The 15,335-nt window shown below is 42.8% G+C and overlaps 1 protein-coding gene across 1 annotated transcript in view; it reads right to left on the reverse strand.

The window, feature by feature from the left end:
• Positions 1-4,413: 4,413 nt before the first annotated feature.
• dnajc6 (DnaJ (Hsp40) homolog, subfamily C, member 6) overlaps positions 4,414-15,335 on the reverse strand; it is a gene marked incomplete at its 5' end in the record, with an annotated part of 42,833 nt that continues 31,911 nt past the window's right edge. The window contains 8 exons of the mRNA XM_079504941.1: positions 4,414-6,783; positions 7,490-7,666; positions 8,865-9,013; positions 10,290-10,643; positions 10,891-11,037; positions 11,372-11,464; positions 12,630-12,770; positions 14,059-14,424. Coding sequence (XP_079361067.1) covers positions 6,682-6,783; positions 7,490-7,666; positions 8,865-9,013; positions 10,290-10,643; positions 10,891-11,037; positions 11,372-11,464; positions 12,630-12,770; positions 14,059-14,424 — 1,529 coding nt within the window. The 3' untranslated portion in view covers positions 4,414-6,681. The remainder of the gene's footprint in view (positions 6,784-7,489; positions 7,667-8,864; positions 9,014-10,289; positions 10,644-10,890; positions 11,038-11,371; positions 11,465-12,629; positions 12,771-14,058; positions 14,425-15,335) is intronic.

Below are 15,335 nucleotides of genomic sequence, written 5' to 3' on the forward strand. Positions count from 1 at the left end.
ACTCCTCCACCAAAGTCCAGTACAGATTCAACAGTGCGAAAATAGGAAAATAGCAATAATACTGAAAAATGACAAGATTGACAAGACCTTAAATCATGGCTCCATCTTCATTCTTCACACTAACTGGTCATAGTTATAGCTTCCGACCCTGGATAGCCCATCTCCCATGCTCTGGACTCTTCTCTCAGGGTATCTCTTGTCCTATAGCCTAGGATTCTTTTTGTATTCGTTTCATGGTGTTTTGTTCGTACACTATGTTTGTGTATAGTTTCATGTTACAAGGTGGACCACAATGGAAACAAGGCTTTTTTGTGTCTAAGTCCATTTGACGTTTTTTTAAAATGATGTCAATTTCTGTAATTTTCTTAAACTGCCAATAAAGTATTCTATCTATCTATCTATCTATCTATCTATCTATCTATCTATCTATCTATCTATCTATCTATCTATCTATCTATCTATCTATCTATCTATCTAAATAAACACTTGAGCAAACACTACTGAACGAAACCCAACCGGATAAGAACTCTCTTCAGGCTATACCTTGATCGCACAAGGCCCTGTAGCTCTCCCTCAGGGATGTTACCTGTGTCATTGCCCACCACTAACTACCCTGTCTGTCCCTGCCGCCTCACTTAATCGTCATGTAAAATTTCATGATCATGACAGTAGGACAGGAGTGGGCAACTTTGAAGATTGTGAGGGCCACTATATTTCCACACTCACTCCAGAGGGCCACATTGCATACTGTTGTAGCAAAAAATAGCCGATCTACAAGCTCAAAACGCGTCTCATTGCGACGCGTTTTGAGCTTGTAGATCGGCTATTTTTTGCTATATTTTAATTGAAATCCTGAATATGTTTTTGCTATTTTTTAATTGGAATCCTGAAAAGTAACCTTTTTATTTAATTTCAAATGCATTTAGTTATAGTTATGTTAAAGGTATATTCAGTGATTTCACTTAATTCAAATATCACTTATTTTTTCTTATTTTTTGGATAATCCTCCCTACTATAAAGCGTGCTGACCATATAAGGAGTTCCTCCCTGTCCCCAGTTAACCCCTGGGGTCAAAAAACCCTAGTTTCGGTTTGGGCTTTGGGTGGCAAAGCCTTCATCCAATCAGGATGAGAGGGGCCTTCCTCCAATCATGATCGAGTGGGGCGGGCCTTGGTGCATGTGCTGTTGGTCTGTTGTACTTCCCCCACTGTAGAGCGTGTGCATGTGCACATCTTGTTACCGGGTGGACCAGGGTTTTTTTCCAAATCACCCAAATCACTGAATGCTCCTTTAACTTTATGAACTAAATACAAATACATTGGACATAAAAAAGACAACATTTTAATACTACTCATTAAGCTACTAATTTAGACAGAAGTAATTAAAGCAGGTCATATTTGCATGTATAATAATAATAATATTTCAGTATTCCAAAATAATCTGAGGGCCACATTAAGTGAAGGTGAGGGCCGCATGTGGCCCCCGGGCCGCCAGTTGCTCATGAGGATATGCGACATTAGCTGCTGCCACTCGTGTGCAAAAAGTTGATCTGGTGTAGATAAAAACATCTTCATAAGAAGCAATGGGTCAGATATTGATGAAATTATAACGCAGTGAATATGTTTGCATTTTGCATTTTTCTGCACGTGATGTAGCATACTGGGAATAAGGAAGACACACAGACTTTGCTTTGGTTGTTGCTCCCTCCTTGTATTCTGTTCATTATTTATTGTGTGCATTGCACTTGATCATTATGTACATCCGGTAAGGGTAAACAGAACGAACAAGAAATCACGCAAACGGAAATGTACATGTTTGAGTAGCTAATACATTTACAGCAGACAAGCAAACACATACAGAAGCTTGTATCCAAAATCGTATCACTTCCTCACATACCACTTTTCAAACAACACACATCCATTGACTAGACTATATAGAGGTTAGCTTTTAAACAGTTTGCAGAATCATGTAGACAGATATTCCAGTGAGGGAGCTTATTAGTGTTATTTATTTCACATAGGTCCTCAGTGTAAATAGAGTACGTACAGTACAGGAGCACTTGCACAATCCCAGTGTCTGGTACGTCACCAAGACAAGCAAGAGGAGAGCTTTAAGCTGGGACTCCGTCTCAGATCAAAGCCCTATGCTTATTCTTGTCCTGAAGTGTAGACCCCTTAAGTATGACCTCTTAAGTACCAGTGCTCTAGAGCAGTCAGAATGTCTTTAGTGTTCAAAGTCCACAGCTCAGTTAAACCCATTGCAGAAGGATGTCTGGGATAGAAAATACCAACGTAGGGAAAACAAAGGATGAATATGCTGATGAGTGTGATGATGATGATGATAATAGGACTGAAACTGGATTGGTCTCAATGAAAGAATATCCATCAACCCAAGGCTTAAACAGTTTCCAAAAAGCATTCTGATGAACTGATATGAGATCCCAGGCAGCAGTGTACAAAGGTCATGCAACAGGACTCCAGCATCCTACAAATGAATGATCACATGATCCCCAAAGGTCTAATTGTCAACAATTTAAAGCTTCTAAAACATTTAATGCCTACATAATTTTTTTCCTCCCACAAAGGTACTTTAGCCTGGTCCTGTGGTTGAGAACATGATAATTAATAAAATAAATAAAATAATAATACAAATTGGAACAAGGAATTTTGCAGGATAAAGATAATGGTATACAGTAGTGCAATGATCACTATCATAATTAATTAAATGATATGCAGACATGGGACTAAGACATGCAACCAAGCAGCGACGTCTAGCTGGTTTCTTAATATAACTGTTTTTTAAAAGGACTGAAACATAGCCAAATAGCTCCAACGTGTGTTATAGTTAATTTAATACAATAGAACATCAACAATATTAATGAGAAACAGGGCCAATGATAACTTGCATGAACTGCTCAATTAAACACAAGTAAATGTAAACAAGTAGATGCTGCCAGTCAAGTACTCAAACAACGTCAACCAAACATTGCATGCCACCATATCCTGCTGCTGCTAGGCCTTTGTTGACTGATAATAGCAGCTGTCGCAATGCATCAGGTCTGGGTGTAATTTATCCATTTAAATAAAATAAGCAGTAATACACATTCATACACTCACAGGCCTGTTTCCAGACAGTTTTAGTAGACCAAATTCTGTTTTCGACAATAAAATCAGTTCGTACATGATAGATAGTGCATACTGGAACAGATGATAGGCAGTACAAACTTACATTACTAAAGGATTTCTGAATCTTTTCAAGGGGTTTCACTTAAAGGGTAAGAGCACTTTTTTAGAGATTTGGGTTGTGTAGTTACCTTGCCATGATGTAACTCCAAATGTGGACAAGAAATTGCCAAGAAATTGCTCCAATGATTAGAAATTGATAATTCAAAATATGCTCCTCATTTACTTACATTGTACGCTGAAACAGCTCTCAAAGTCACTCTTTTAGTACGTAAACAAACACAAACAAAGTTGATTCGGGCAATATAGATCATCACCAAAACTCATGTGGTTTTATTTTTTTATAAAAATGTTAACTTCCTGTTGATTTTACTATTTGAAGATCTGGATCCGGATCCACGGATCCGGGGGTTTCTTCCTAATAAAAATGGATAAATCAACAGGAAGTTAACATTTTTATGAAAATGTGTTTGTTTGTTTGTTTACGTACTAAAAGAGTGACTTTGAGAGCCGTTTCAGCGTACAATGTAAGTCAATGAGGAGCATATTTAGAATTATCAATTTCTAATCACTGGAGAAATTTAAAAAAATGTCTTGTCCACATGGAGTTACATCATGGCAAGGTAACTACACAACCCAAACCTCAAAAAAAAAAGTGGTCTTACCCTTTAACAAGGGACACTGTGGTAAAACTCTGATCTGTGACAGCTAGTATTGGTGTTCTTGCTGCTAGCAAAACAACACTGTCAAATATAGAAAGCCTCAGAGCGGTCTGTTTGGGTAATATGACATGATCAGTTGATGTAATGAGTTGATGATGAGCAACACGCCATTTACAGATCTGAATTAGTATGTTAATAACAGATGATATTATCTGTGTACTTAACCCCCAAAATTGCATCCTTGAAAATGCATTTTATTATTGAATTATTTTTTCAAATAGGGCTTAAGTGGTTAAGAGCTTTACTTCAAGCATAGGTCAAAGTAGTCATTTTGTGCTTTCGCTTTCAAATGCCTTAATTAAAGAAATTATCAAAATAATCTAGTCCATGATACAGGTATGGGTGAGTATTCATGAGGCTTCCAGGTGTTTCATGTATTGCATACTGTACTGTATGTGCCATTAAAATAATAAGGATACAGTACAATCCCCAGTTAAGAATGTAACATGGAAGAACACAAAATTACTTGCAACCTTCGTCGTGTCACTTTGTGAATACTGACTACCTTATATCCTTACTGTCTGAGCCTTCGTCTAATGGAGATCTATGCCAAGTACTCTTGCTTGCCTGCCTATTGCTCAAATATTCTGTAGTGCCACCACACATAGTAACATAGTAGCACTTGACACTTTGGTGGCATCATCAAGATTAGACATTACTGACTGTACATCATTATTCACTAATTTCTACTGTTATGGAAAATAGGGTTGGATTTCAATCAATCCCAAATGCAAAATCATCCTGCCTTTAATTACCTAGTCTACAATAGCATCCAGTCTCTCATGTCATTATAGATTAGATACCGTAGTCACCGTTTATGGATAATTACTATACATTGCAGAATGCTAGCGTAACCCCATCCCATAGAGAATCACTGTCACCATTATGCAAAATGTCACCCTGAACTACTGTCACACCATAGTCCACCCTGAGGTATGCCTCAACCTTGAGATTTAATAAATAAATAAAAAAAGACAGTTTAGGAACTAAATTAGACAATCCAGTGGATGAGTTCTGTACCCAGGACCAGTCTGATGTACCTCTAATACACTGCAGTCACCACAGTTTGCCCTGCTCTGGCATGTCCTCAATTTGGAACAGTCTAGTTAATGCATGGGTGTCAAACCCATTTTATAGGTCATATGGGCCGGATTGATCAAAAATACGATTTTGATTGCTTTTTGCGAACACGAAATGCTGCCATAGAATTCGGTCACAGCACACAATACATAATGGGTATAATATTCTTAGCCTGCTGACGGAACATTTGCGTGTCGTTCTTTGTCAAATGTGTACAGGAGTTTTCTACCTGCAGTGTCTAAGCATCCAGCGGCCTCACATCACGCATATTGAGTTCTGTCCACATTGTGCTGTTAATATGCAGATGTCAGTGTGGCAGGGTACTAGGCCATGCCAACTAAAATATAAATACACTGGCATTGTCAGTTTTCAGGCTTTTGCTACATAATGTTGTGGTACCGGCTCCAGAAACTCCTCGGTGACGATCACAAATAAATGTTCCCAATTGAGCAATTGAACATTCCCAATGTTGGCGCTTATTGTGAAAGCAATAGATGACTTCACGTTGTCTTATCAGTTAAATATAAAAATGTCCTGCAAGGTTCCCGAATCACTTCTTTGGTGCAGTGGTGCACAGAGGTGAGGTGGCATAAGGCTCTCGCAGTAGATGTTTACCTGCTGCTGCCTCCATTGTTACTGATGTTCACACATCATTTTTGCTGGCATGGCAGTGGCAAGGAAGGTTAGAATGGCTGCCAGTCTGCCACACACAGATGGATACTAAATGGATGTGAATATTTGTATTATTGTCCCCCAAATTATCCTGCGGTCCAGCAGTTTACGGACCAGCAGCAGACCAGCAGTTTGCAGATCCCTGGTTAAATGTGTTCCCGTAAAAGCCCCATAAACGCAAATGTCTCATTCACGGACTGACTGAGTCACTAAGTGACAGATGAGGTTACACCATAGGCCTCATGGCCTAAAAACGAACTAGCCAATCGCAGAGTAATCGTCCCTTCAAGGCTATGGGATGTACAGTAGTCCCTCCGGACAATGGGATGTAGTCTAGCCTAATTACATTTGACACTGGGGCTACATGCTGTTGAATACATATCTCTGACCCCATCTTGGATGATTTATTAAACTGGCACGACCAAATCCTAGTTTCCCTACGAGGATAACACGAGCACCTGAACATCACTGACTGATGAAGTTACACTGGCCATGTATCTGTCCGTTTCAAATTAAAAGCCCTGAAGCAGTTCCATCCATACTAGGTTTTGACATAGTCTTGTTTGTATTTTTCTTAATCCTCTTCCATGTGTTAGGCTCTCTAGTGATCTATGACAGAATCAAATGTTTCTCTGTTCTGTGTTTTACATCTAAATGAGGATATCTCTGCTTGCTTTTACACTAGGCCTATCAGTTTTGTTTTTTTGTATTGGTTTAGGGCTAAGAACACTCAACGTGGAAGGACAGCGTTGCACCAGGTACATACAGTACTAGAAAGGTAACGTATAGCTACTGGTAATCAGTTATGTCACTGTAGGTCAGGATACTGTAATCCTTGAGTCTTCAGTAAGAGTGGAGAGAAGAGAGACGCATGGTTACAGCTGTGAATGCAGCTGATGGGGTGCAGGTGGGATAGATGGAGATGCGTTCAAACAGAAGTGGCTGGGAGTCTGGGTTAGGAGGAGATGGCGGAATTCTTGGGAATGTTTGCTCCTCTTTCACTTTTTTTTGTTTTTGTTTTTTGCCTAGTAGAGTGCCTTTTGTCCTTGGCTGTCAAATTCTGACCAGGCATCATTCAGTTCCATGAAAATCATCTTGGCATATTGTTCATAGGGTTTCCCTGTTGCCTGGAAGGAATACGGAAATATACATCAGTTAGTATACTCTAGACACAGGGCCCCCCCCCATTTAATGTTTGTGTTAGCACAAAATAGCCGATTTGCTCAGACACATATGACGTAAATTCTCCATTCATGGTCAATGGCATTTAATGTTTGTGTTAGGACAAAAATCTACACTATAGCTGAATATAGGAGAAAACAACCATTCAGACCGCTGGACAAAAGCTGCCGAGTGGCACATCGTAATTCAATGTAGCAATGGCCGTGGCTAGGCTGCATATAAAAGGTCCAGTGTGTAACCTGTTAAGTACTGTAGTATTTGGCTACCTTTAAACCACAACTAGACCAGACAGGTTTTCTCATGTTAAACATCATTTGGAGAAGGTATCCATCGCTATTGTAAAATCTAGACCAAAACATAAAGGCTGCCACGACCTACATATTATTATTATTATTTCAGGTTATTTCAAGAGATTATTCAACTTTTTCCAACTGTCTTTCAATGTGTGTGTGTGTGTGTGTGTGTGTGTGTGTGTGTGTGTGTGTGTGTGTGTGTGTGTGTGTGTGTGTCAGAGTACAGTAGGTACAGGCATCCATATCGTTTTGTTTTGTGCGCGTCAATGTGTGTGCATGCGGTGTACCCACATACAGTACATAATACATTCTAACTAAAAGTATATGAATGTGTGTCTCAGTGTGCAACTTTTCTCACCTTATCTGGGTGGACCACCAGTACAGCTTTGCGATAGACCTTCTTGACTTGTTCTGGAGTGACCAGGTCGGCCATGCCCACGGGCTTCCAACGTGTCTCTCCCTCCCACAGTACCGTATGCATGGTGGACAGCAGGGCACGGATGTTACGCTCCTTCCCATCGATCCATTCAAGTATCTGGGATACACAAACCGAACAGGTTCAGGTTCAGGTTTATTTGGCATATGTACTATAAATACAGAGTATAAATACAATGAAATTATTTAGCTTCAAGCACTCTCAGTCTTGGTCTTGGTTTACACCAGTGTAAACAGGACAAAAACAACAAACAGCTATAGTGCAAAAGAAAGAACACAAAAAAACTAAAAAAAAGTGCAGAGTAAAGTGCAATACAGTTCAAGGTCAGCTGTTCAGCAGCCTGACTGCCTGGGGAAAGAAACTGTTACTGAGACGGGTGGTACGAGATTTGATGCTCTGGTAGCATTTTTTTGGAAGGGAGTAGTTGGAACAGGGTATTTGCGGGATGGCTGGTGTCTTTAATGATGTTATGGAACAGGGGGGATCACAGGGGGTCTGGTACTACATTTAGCAACATTAACTGAAGTCCTTAAGCCACTGGTTCTTAATGTGGGGTCCAGGCACTCCCAGGGGTCTTTGAGAGAGTTCCAGGAGTTCCCCAGCTAAATGATTGATATTTCAGTCAGATAGCTCACGAATAGAAAGAACCAATATTTTATTATAGAATGTGAATTGTGGATATAATATTTTATCTTGGCGTTCAGGCTCAGCACCCCAGCCCACTGGTGGTGCTGGGGTGGTGGTGGGAGCACACAGTGCATAACAACAAACTAGGATACATACGCAGCAGGAATGTAGAATGAACACAGACTTAGGTGACCATAACCCACCCAATTGGTCAGCTGATTGCCACGTCAGTGTATAAAGTATGGCTCTTGCATGCACTTATACACCCACCCACAAAGTAATGCACATGTGTGTAACCTCTCGAGTGTATACTGCCTGAACTAGCTAGCAAGCTACGCATTATTTATGAATGCAAATGGACAATGAATGACAAGTCTGTAACGCCAAGAGTGTATAAACGGAAGAGTGAAATTATCCCTGACTTGGGGTCCTTGAAATGAGAATCATTTTTGAGTATTAAATTATCTCTCAATTAATTTAGTTGTAACCGGTTCCATTTACAGTATCCATGTTGTTTCCATCCATTTTTCTGTATAAAGTAAGTAAAATGAACACTTTTCCAGTGTATTGTTTAAAAAAACAGACAGACAGTGACCAATTTCGCTTCTAAAGCATCTAAATGCTTTGGATGGCTTTCACTGGTACTGAGGCACTTCTTTCAACCACCTACTTTGAGTCTCTCGGGATCCATCTCTTTGGCCATCTCCTCTTTCCTCAACTCTCCAATAGTCCTGGGTCCTTTTTTCTCCTTGGATCCAGCAAAGCCCTGAGCAGACACTAGGTCATCAAAGTTGGCTTCAGATGCCCTAGGCTTGGGACCTGGGGAGAGAGAGAGAGAGAGAGAGAGAGAGAGAGAGAGAGAGAGAGAGAGAGAGAGAGAGAGAGAGAGAGAGAGTGAGAGAGAGATACATACTGTACATACATACAGTATTTGTCACACAATATTAATGCTCCCAAAAGTGTATTTGCTGTTTTGTTTTCATGTAGCCTAATGAAGACTTACTGTGGACATGGACACTACAATAATTATTGTCTCCACCAGGCCGAAGGCATGGGGAGAGAGTATGTTTTGCACTCCGTCCGTGTGTGTGTGTGTGTGTCCGTCCGTCCGTCCGTCCGTCTGTGAACAGCTAATCTCCGGCACCGTTAACCCGGTCGATGCCAAACTTTGCACACACTCCCTGGATGCCAACAATGAACCTCTGCCCCACATTTTCCAGAACGGCCTGTTATAGCGCCACCATGAGGCAGCTTTTCACATTTTTTACCTAAAACTGCACCGATCTGCGTGAAACGTTGCATGCACACTCCCTAGAGGCCAAGGACAAACCTTTGACCTGCATTTTCCGCATCTGCCTTTTATAGCGCCACCAGGAGGCCGACTCCCACCAGGAGGCCGACTTTTGTAAAACACATTTTTTGATATTACTCCTCCAGATTCTGTCCAAAAATCTCACAAATCGTTACACAGTATCTCTATGGTCATGTGCTCAAGTCGGATCTGTCCGATATTTCATATTCCATCCTAATTGGCTTTCACAGTTTGCAAGATTGCCCCGTTTTGAACAAAAGCCTCAAATCATGAACGCAGCATGCAATTTAAGTGAAATCTTTCACACATTTTCTTACTAGGCTGAGGAATATATCCCACCCTTTTCACATTGGCCTGTTATAGCGCCACCAACAGGTTGATTTTTGCAAAACACATTTTTGGAACAAAATGCCTCAAATCATCCAATTGCCATCAAAGGCAAACATGTTTAGATTACTCTAAACATTTTGCCAAACATCTCACACAGTCCTATCCTCCTGGTGGAGACCTGTGCCCAGAAGGGCACTTTTTCTAGTTTAATTATGTTTCTTTATTGTTATTTTTTTGTTTCCAGAGAAGCTCCATATCCTCTGTCACCTCCCTCCCTGTCTCTCCCTTTCCCTCTATCCTTCTCTGCTATCTTTCACCCCACTCTCCCTCCAAATTAATGTCTCTCTCTCTCTCTCTCTCTCTCTCTCTCTCTCTCTCTCTCTCTCTCTCTCTCTCTCTCTCTCTCTCTCTCGCTCTCTCTCGCTCTCTCTCTCTCTCTCTCACTTTACTCACCTGTGCTGGCCTGTGGTTTCATGCCACCGGGGGAACCGCCTCCCATTGCAGAGAAGCTGACATTGTAGTTAGGTCTGTGCTGGGGCGAGGTGTGGGGCATTGAGTGGCTGGGACTGGGCTTGGGCTGTGGGGTAGGGCTCTGTGACTGGGCCTGCCATCCACCGGCACCACCAGTACCGGCACCAGCAGCAGCGCTCCCAGGTTGCCAAGAAGGGAAGCCAGTTCCTGTGTGGGACGTCTGCCAACCACCTGCGTGCTGTGGAGAGGGAGGAGGCCGCATCGGTGAGCCCATAGGAGGGAAGGCAGGGGTACTACCAGTAGGGGTGGTGGGCTTGCTGGAGAATCCAGAACCTCCTACGGGAGGAAAACATGAAGGAAGAGGGTTTTTTACAAAGGCAGTGAGAGAATAAGAAAGATAAATCAAATGTTTTGACAATCCTAGACTACCAATTACCGATAAATTGACCAATATTTTGTTAAAATAAACAAATATATATAATTTGGGGGAAAACATTTGAAAATGTCCTCCCATAAATGACATTGAAACTTAAAATTGGTTAAAATCTGGCACACATTGGCTGCATATTTCCATATGACTGACCGGTAAGGCTGCCCCCCAGGTTGCCTAAGTCCGCGAAAGGATCCAGAGTGTTGGGCTTGGTCTGGTGGGTGGGGGTGCTGTTGACCGAACTGGTGGGACTGGTGGTCGCTGACCGACTAATACCACAACCTCCTCCTGAAACAGGTGCTATAATATACAGAGAAATGTCAAGTGGAGTCGCTCACTGCCCAAATGAAAGCCTCACACTGTGTTACAAAATACGTTTTAATTAGGGTGTTTTAGTCTGACACCTAGTAGAATGAGATAAACATGAAGTCTATACAATTACAAACCACTAGAGGGCATTGTTTGACTTGTAAACAATGCACGAGTGCATTGTTTACAAGTGTGTGTGTGTGTGTGTGTGTGTGTGTGTGTGTGTGTGTGTGTGTGTGTGTGTGTGTGTGTGTGTGTGTGTGTGTGTGTGTGTGTGTGTGTGTGTGTGTGTGTGTGTGTGTGTGTGTGTGTGTGTGTGTTATACCAGCGCATGTGGTAACAGGTCTGTTCCAGTCCCAACCCCCCATGGCATTCTGCTGCTGGATGTTGACTGTGGGGGGACCGGGAGAGCTCCGACCTGTCAGAGCACAGAAAGGTTAGACCTCACAGCTGGGATGGGAGTCAGGTCATGCAACTCTTGATATAGGGGCCCTATATTTTGACAATAACATGGAGTTATGTCGTGTTCATGTGTTGTCAGCCTACAACTGACTTAGTAGCTTAGTCCTTGGTTTAGTCAAACATCACACCTGTGTGAAGTGAGGGGCGCTCTTATCATTGTACATCATCATGACGTAAAATAGCCTATATGCTCAGACACTATGACGTAAAATTCTCCATTCATTGTCAATGGGAATTTAATGTTTGTTTAAGACAATGTTTGTGGACGGTAACCAAAAGCTGGATGTAAGAGGGGCTGAATACAACACAAGTGTCACCCAAATCTGTGTTCAAGAAGGTATTATAAATTATATATAGCTACACTGTAATTGTACATTTCAATACAATTGCAATATGCTACTGATAATTAGCCCTTCACTAAGTCCCTCCCCAACCCATCCTTGTCCAATAGGCACGTTAGCAGCAAAGAAAGCTTGACCTGCATAGCAACCGTTGTTAAACTATTTGGATTGGCATTGGACAATCGCTTTTTGGGGTGGGATTTAGTGAAGGGCTCCCATGTAGCTCCCATGTATCATAATGCACCATGCATTGCCCACCATACAGAAACATTGCTAGAACATCAGTCATTCCGAAGCATGCAAGTGTCTGAGTGAGCAAAAGAATATTTTAAATGAATGCACCAATAAAAGCGTGCGCACACCATATCTGTGTGTGCATGCATGTGTGTTTGCACGTATAAATGAATGTGTGTTAGCCCAGGCGGTGGCGTAACCGTCTGGGCACCCGACTGGTGATCCAGTCGCAGTGTGCCGCGGGTTCGACTCCCGAGCCCGACACGGCCTTTACTGCATGTCTTCCCCCATCTCTCTCCCGTTTCCTGTCAGCCTACTGTCTGTCCCTTCAAAAACCAATAAAAGGCGTAAGCCGCAAAAAAAATATCTTAAAAAAAAAAATGAATGTGTTCGTGTGTGCATTGTATTGCGACTTTAAATGGTTTTTAACACGTACTCTATGTGACAATGCCTAAATACTGAAAAAACTAAACACCCAGAGGAGCCAGTCAGTGTAGTGAGAGCGGGTACAGGTGTGCAGAGCAGCTTTGCGGCAGCATGCCTTACCCATGCCTGTAGGCTGCAGAGTGGGAGATGGAGAGCGAGCATGCAGGAAGGGGTCTGGCTGCCCCACATTACCTGGTCCAAGGAATGAAGACCTCAGATCCTGAGGTTTAGGCATTGGACCTGCCCCGAAGGGATCCAATGCTGAGGGAAACAAATGTTCATTGTTACTTGATAAATTACCATTTGAAAGTTATTTCAAATGTGTGTGTTTTTTGCTATTAAGGTAAAGGCCTTTTTTAAGATTGTTTTCCTTTTTTTTTTAAGATTGTCACACAACCAGAGACAACCAAGGACATTGTAGTTATGTATGATCAACACAGTGGAATTTGGCTTATTAGATTACAGTACAGTAAACTACTGTACTTGTGTGAAAAGTTGATAGTTGGTGTGGTGCTTATGGGGTCACTAGTAGTTATGGATCATCTTCCAGGAAGCATTAAAGTGCTCGATAGATTAATTGGCATCTATCTGACTATTAGACTTGAGATAACTTGTGTGCAAATGCTAACTCTATGGCCCTCATTTATCAATTGAGTGCAAAATCTGCCCCAAATTCGAGCATCGGTTTTGTAGTACACTCACGTCACCACAGCATTTATAAAGTGGTCGCAAACAGCTGATCCTTCCTTAATTTCATTCCTAGCAGTGATAAATGTGAATGCTGAAATCAATCTGGCACGCCCTATGAAATCAAGCCTCGTCCTCGTTTTTGCAACATGAACAACTGCGATACGACCAAACAGCGTGTGGAAACCATGGTTACATGATGGCAAAAGCCAATAAAAAAGTTTCCCCTGCTTGCCTTGCTGCCCGCCTCACCCCCCCCCCCCCCCCCCCCCCCCCCTCTCATACACACACACACACACACACACACACACACGCACGCACGCACGCACGCACGCACGCACGCACGCACGCACGCACGCACGCACGCACGCACGCACGCACGCACGCGCAACTTGCAAGCCCAACTGGTGTGTTGGATCTTAAATAAATAAAGAACGAACACCTGCATGAATTAAATAAACTATAGGCCTACCCTGTCTGTTTCTCCTCTCGCCTCGCTTGCCTTGCTGCCCGCCTCACGCACGCACGCACATAACCCAACTGCTGTAGATTAGGCTACAGTAGGCTACCCATGTTGGGAGCTCTTGACTCTCCGCAGCTACAGTTCACTCTGGACAGGCAGAAACAGGTGCGGACAAAGCCTTCGACAGCTCCCGACCTGACATGATTTTTGTCCTGGCGCACGTTCAAGTTCAAGGTTTTGCGGAAATGTTAAATGCCGAAAATTGCGGTAATTCCGGCGTGCACCCATATTTTGGCGTACGCCGCGTTGATAAATGACGGCCTATGTTCTTGGACAGGTCGTTTAAAGAATACTGCACTTGGCCAGTGTAGTACTGGAACTTTAACACAGGAACCTCACCTGGCGGGGCAGGGGAGGGGCAGGGTGAGGCAGTGTTAGGGACAACTTTGTGTGGTGTTGACTGGGCAGAGGAGGCTCCACTGGATTGCTGAGGGGGAGCCCCAAACAAGTCGCCCAGGAGGTCTGTGGTCATGGGTGCAGTAGAGGGGGGCTGGGGGGGGTTCATCCCATCCCCACCGAGGCCCAGGAGGTCCACTTCCTCTGCAGGCGGGGGTGCAGCGGACACATGGGCAGGGGGCTGGTCTGGTCTCGGGGGGGCTGTGCTGGTGTTGCTCTGCTGACTGGAGAGAGAGAGCATCTCATCGTCGGAGGGCTCACTCTCCTCACCATGGCCTCTCCCTTCCAGTCCGCCAGCCTTACTGGGCTCTGTAGGGCACAGACACAGAATGAGAACGAGAGGGACGGCAGATGGAAGCAGAAAGGCAGAAGAGAACAGGAGGAAGAGAGCGGACAGAGCCTCAAAAGATGAGTGCAGGAGAGAGAGAGAGAGAGAGAGAGAGAGAGAGAGAGAGAGAGAGAGAGAGAGAGAGAGAGAGAAATTAGTTGGGGAGGCATAGAGAAATATAAGATAGATGGATAAGGAGAAATAGGAGGGATGCAGAAAAGCGGCTATATTTAGCTACAAACAACATCAACAACATTTGTCTCCTGATGCTCTGTTCCGTACTGTAACTGCATTCTACAGAAGCGCTAACCACTAGACTACAGGTACATGACAGCTGGCGTAGGGTTTAGCATCTGTGCTAATAGCTAAAGGGCAAAAATGAGGAACCTGATTAAACGGATTGCAACAATTCAACCAGTAAAAAATTTAGACATCCTAGTAAATACTACACAAAAAGGGAGCTACTCAGTAATTCAGGTAATTGGCAAATATTAACCTGCTGATATATTTCACAGGGCCAAGGCTGACTCAGTTACAATTCAATTAGTTTAAAATGCTAAGGGTAACCATAATCTTGAGTTCTTTTAAAGGCATTACATTTGCTCTTGAGCAACCATTTCATCTTTAATTTCTTGAAGGCATGGCACTATACACTTGCACAACAAACGTCTTTTCAGTATTTCAGTGTTTAATATGACTGACTGAATTGAAAATGATTCAAACCCAGCCCTGGTGCTGCCAACTACAGTTCTCTAGTCTCCTCTACTGTCTTACCCTCAAGGTCCAACCCCTCCATCTCATCTTGCAGAGAAAGAAATGAAAGTCCATTAGGTGTTGTTTGTGTACATTTCAGTGTGTGAGTTTGACTGTCTTCTTGTGTGTACACAGTAAA

The sequence above is a fragment of the Electrona antarctica genome, assembly GCF_951216825.1.
Source record: "Electrona antarctica genome assembly, chromosome: 7".
In the NCBI taxonomy this organism is placed as follows: Eukaryota; Metazoa; Chordata; class Actinopteri; order Myctophiformes; family Myctophidae; genus Electrona; species Electrona antarctica.